At 41.8% G+C, this 5,360-nt stretch overlaps 1 protein-coding gene across 1 annotated transcript; it reads right to left on the bottom strand.

Annotated features, from left to right (window-relative positions):
* Positions 1 to 891: 891 nt before the first annotated feature.
* On the bottom strand, positions 892 to 5,058 carry LOC149161707 (putative protein phosphatase 2C 2). The gene is made up of 4 exons (XM_089437016.1): positions 4,208 to 5,058; positions 2,128 to 2,304; positions 1,771 to 1,941; positions 892 to 1,593 (listed from the first exon to the last, which is right to left on the bottom strand). Exons 1-4 carry the CDS (start codon positions 4,838 to 4,840, stop codon positions 1,222 to 1,224), a joined length of 1,353 nt encoding a protein of 450 aa, XP_089293142.1. The 5' UTR covers positions 4,841 to 5,058; the 3' UTR covers positions 892 to 1,221.
* Between the last annotated feature and the right edge of the window lie 302 nt (positions 5,059 to 5,360).

The following is a 5,360-nucleotide window of genomic DNA, read 5'->3' as shown; positions in this document are numbered from 1 at the left end:
ATAGTTAGAAGTTCCAACTAGTTGATAATAGTTCACCTTGTCATGTTTTTTCACACGAGGAAAATTTGTTATCATGTCATTCCCGTGAATTTCACCGTAAATGAAAACATTACAGGACGATAGTGTGCCATTCAATGTTCAAGGTCGTCGCCTTTATAGTTCCGAATAATGCTAACGGTTCATATAAATCCCTAATAAATGAAGAAACCACTATCGCATTATCTCACTAAGAAATGAAGAAACCACTTTTTTCGATTTTTAATTGGTAAAGCTCGAGGCCCAAACGAAATTTTGCACTGATTAGAATCGATTCAAGCTCCTACAGAGAGGGGAGAAGGCGAGATTTGGAATCCCAGCAGCAAGTTGCCACGCAATGTGTTTATCTAACACAAAAGGCCCTGCATTTTCTAATCAAGGGTGATTAATGGACATTTACAATTCATAGTCCTATAATATGCATTTATCAAGCTTCGTAGTGCTTGGACATGCTTTGAGGCGAAATAATGATTCACAGACTGAACTCAATAATACAAGTCTGCAAATTGTTTAAATCACATATGCCTCGTCTAAGCATTCATAAATATTTTTCCAAGCAGAACAATGGTTTGGACTCCTTCAATTAAACCTGGTTCAGTAACTATAAAAACATCATGGTTGTAAAATAAAAGGTACATGGTAGGAAAAGGGGAAAAATGGTAGGAAAAGGCAGACAGAATGGATTGGTTTGGACTCCTTGCATGAAACCCCGCCCAGTGACCAAAAAAAGAGGCACAGGGGGGTTGTAAAATAAAAGGTACATGCTCGAAAATAGTATAGGGAATGGGTTGAGTTGTACATATCAAATGCAGTGCCAATTCTTATGGCACTTCTATCAAAAATTTAACACGATCATTGAAATTGAATGAAAGAATAATTGTGGAAAAGAATCATTGGACCTATTGATTTGTGATACTGTACAAAAATGAATGTAGGTGTCTCCCATTTTACATAAAACAATGGAAGACTCATGTTTCTTGCTACTTAACGATCAGGATCCTATATAGGGTGTGGGATCAACGCCAACACCCAGAACTAGGTCAGATGGTTGTTAGTGAAGGACTCTTTTAATAACATCCCTTCCTCAGCACATCCAGTCTAATCCTCTTTCTTGCAAAAAAACTAGGTCAGATGGTTGTTAGTGAAGGACTCTTTTAATGACATCCCTCCCTCAGCACATCCAGTCTAATCCTCTTTCTTGCAAAAACGTCTGAGTTGTATTATCATCACACTGACATCATCTTGAGATTTTCTGGTTACAGCAAGCTCTACAAGCTTTTTGCAAGCATCTATAGGGCCAGCTCCTACTGGTTTCAAATTAGGCTGCCTATCGACGCAGAAAGGCCTGGCAATATCCACTGCTTCTTGATTACTGACTTTATCCCACAACCCATCTGATGCCAAAATTAAAAACTCACAATCAGATGTAATTTCAATCTTTCTGGTGTCTGGTTCAGCTGTTATCCATTCTTTCATGTGTGAATCGCCTATTGCCCTAGATACAGCTAGAGATCCTTGAACTCGCCAAACTCCATGGCGGAGATCCACAATTCCACCCTGCAATGAATATAAATGTTCAAATGAGATATGAACTAAGTTTTACTTAAATCAAGACCGGCAACTACCTGATAGTATGGCAGATGCCACCTCTTAATGCTGTCCTCTTTCATTGACAATTCTGCCAATAAATGAAGTAGAAATTCCAACAAAAGGTAAGACAGCTTGATTACTTACCAAATCCTCTATCCGTTGTCGCTCATCCTCCCTTCCAGCTCGATGATCACAGGTAAGGGCTTCAGAAACACCATCTCTGCTAAGAACTGCTCGACAATCCCCCGCATTGGAAACCACCAAGTTACCATCTATAATCAGAGCAGTAACGCAAGCAGTACCGCCGCCAACTTCCTGCAAATTTCAAAAAATGCAATGAGAATCCAGGTATTATAAAACATTCTACGGAGTCACAAAACCAAAACTTGTATATTTCCACAAGACTAATCTGCTAACATACTCTGTAAAAGCAAATCCATAAGAGAAATCCTATTGTACGGATGCAGCATAACTTTCAAAAAATTGACTGCAAAGACTAACCTGCTTTAAAAACTCTGCATCTGTTGTTAAGTATCCTGCTCTAGCAGCCTGCTCAACATTGTCCTCTTTTTCATCTCCCATGCTGACCACAGCATCCACAATATTCTGCCCGAGATTTTCTGCAGCGAAATCTGCAGCCGCACGACCACTATGACCATCGAAGACACCAAAGAAGGCCTGAAAAGGAAACATAAAGACAGAATCAGTGATAATGAATCAAGTTACAAACACCCTAATAGTACAATCGCAAAATATAACTTATTTTAACTGCTGCTTAGTGATGTATCTGGAATTTCCCCCCTATTTCTGGACCAAAGTGACCAAATGGCTCCATTGATGCCATACCCAATTTAAAGAAAAGGAAGAACACAACATCAATAACAGAAACTATGCCAATGGCCCAGGGGGTGTTGGTAAACAGTAAACAGAGTGTTAAGGTAGCTATCCAACACTAATTTGATTGTGGCTGTAGCCTGCCCCACCCATATGATGACCAAAGAATGAGGCTCGGTAAAAAGATACACATTACAACAAAAGCAGAACCATGCTAATGGGGCACTGATTCACACGTTATGCAGGGATAGTGTTGACTGTTAAGCAGTCTACCAGGGTCAGGGTTTCATTCTCACCATGTATAAACCATGAGGGGTGAGGAGGGGTGCAAATTCTGAGTAATATTGGTGGAATAAACATCAAAAACATAAAGGGATGTAAATGGGGGCATTGGTTCACAGGTAAGGCCATCAGAGTATTAAGCTTCCGACAGGGTTTCATTCTTGTTATAATCTGCCCCACCCATATGGCATGAAGGGCAAGGCTGCGTGAAAGTTTCTAGTATAATATTGGTGAAATTAACATCAAAAACGAAACGTCTGCCAATGGGACAACAGTTCACAGGTAAGTAGTGAGGACTCAGAAGTTAAGCTGTCCACTAAGGTTTTTCATTCTTGTTGTAGTCTGCTTCATACCCATATACCGGGTGTAAGTTCAAGGTAAAATTGATGGAATAAACATAATGAAGGGAAAAGTTCCCATATAGCATAAGGAATGAGGTTGGAAGCAAGTTCTGAATGATAATGGCAGAAAAAACAGAAAGAATGAGAGAAAATGTCATTGGGGGTGAGCCTTGAGGCTGGTTGCAAGTTCTAAGTAATATTGGTGGAAACAAAAGAGAACTATCAAGGATGAGGCTGGGGACAAAGTTCTGAGAAATATTGAACGATGAACAGAAAAAAGTGAAAGTATGCCAATTGCAGGAGGGATGAGGTTGGGGGCAAATTGCTAGTAATATTGATGGAATAAACAGAAAAAAGAGAAACTATGCCAATGGCATGAGGGATAAGTCTGCTTGCAAGCTCTGATTAATATTAGTGGAACAAACAGAAAACAGAGGAAGTATGCCAACGGCATGAGAGATGAAGATGGAGCAATTTCACGGTAATATCGGTGGAATAAACAGAGGAAAGAGAAAGTAACCCAATTGCATTCAGGAAGAGGCTCGCTGCAAGTTCTGAGCAATATTAGTGAAATAAACAGGAAAAAAGAAAAAGAAAGTATGCCAACGGCACAAGGGATGAGACTGGGGAAAGTTTTGAGTAATATTGGTGGAATAAACACAAAAAGGATGAAGTGTGCCAATGGGGTACGGGTTCATAGGTAGGAAGGTTGTCAAAATGTTAAGGTGTCCAGCAGGGTTTCATTCTGGTCTGCCCCCACCCATATGGAATGAGGGACGATGCCAGGTCCAGGCTGCAAACATCGCTGAGGTCTCAAATGATCACTGCGATCTGCCTCATCCATATGACATGAATTTCAAAAGGATGGGATGAAGCGCAAGTCTTCCGTGCAGGTGATTTTAGCAGAATAAAATCACCAAGACCTCTACTTTTCCTGTGATTTTCCGAGACATATCACACGAATTTCAGAGGATGAGATTAGATTTAAGTCCCGGGAAATTCTGGCAGAATACATACCCAAGACCTCCAAAGGGGTGAATCCCGGTGTAACCCCTTTATGACTTTGGCGGCATAGATACCTGACAATAAGAAAAAAAAATAAAAGAAACCAGATCTTTACATACCTGTTTGGAATCGCCGAGAACATTGAGAATGGCCTTGTGGGTATCCTCCATGAATTCTCGCCGGCCCTTTTTGCACGAAACCGCATAGTGAAAACCCTCTTCATTGATCTCCATCGGCTGCTCCACGGCCGCTGCATATTGCGCCTCTACACCGGGCAGCTGGAGAGGAATATCCAGCCTCGGCGGGCGTTTCCTCTTGAGCGGCGGCGAGGGGCCCTTGCAGCCGGAAACCAAATCATTCTCCGGGCTCTTCTCCTCTGGGACACCGACACACAGAGACACGGCCCTCTGCTGCACTTTTTTCACCGGGCTTTTGCCCCCATCGCTCCGCAGAAGATTCTCATCTCTGATTGCCAACACAGGCCGAAGCCGAGACCCCGCAAAACTGGTCTGAATACCCCCACTCCTGGGCGTCTGAAAGCCATGATTCCGAGGGGAACCTGCACAGATTTCAATCTCAGAATCATGCAAGGACGGGGACCTGCAAGAGCCCAAAACAGAGGGAGAATTCCCTGCTACAATGCAAGCCATATTCACAATCTGGTGATGATGGTGGTGGTGATGGTGACCCTGTGTGCTACTTGTGTTCTTGTTGAGCCATCCCAGGGGCTCTGCAACAGTGATGCAAGACATTGGGTTCTATGAGGTACTATTATAAATCCCCTCTTTTCCTCCTCTGTTCTTTCAATCCAATTGAAAACATGCTAGACGTTATGGATTCCTAGGCAGTCTACGCAGAGCATTTATAGATTCTTTAAATGAAATCAGATTTACAAAATTCCAGCTTTGCTTCTTGGTCAAACGCATCGCATAAAAATGTAACACGTACACCGTGAATTATTATTTGGAATCCCACCGTCTATGCTCTGGAAGTTTGTAACGGCAACCAATAAATCCCACGCTGAAATTTTCTATAATCTCTGTGGTCAAAGTCACATGATCTGTGCCACCACAGCAATCGATGTTTGATTATTATATATAGAATGGTCAATATACATAATGTACAAGTGTCACATACGCAATGTATATGTTCTGTGCGTGAACGGTTAGAATCCCTACACAAATCCAACGTTCAGTTTTGATGTTTGGTTGTGGGAGCCACGGTTTTCATGCCATGGTGAGGTTCAAATGTCACCGACTTTTAATATTTTGA

Source organism: Pinus tabuliformis, chromosome 5_2 (assembly GCF_031772625.1).
Source record: "Pinus tabuliformis cultivar Carrire ecotype Pingquan chromosome 5_2, CPIR1, whole genome shotgun sequence".
Taxonomy (NCBI): Eukaryota; Viridiplantae; Streptophyta; class Pinopsida; order Pinales; family Pinaceae; genus Pinus; species Pinus tabuliformis.
This window is presented reverse-complemented; position numbering and strand designations above follow the sequence as displayed.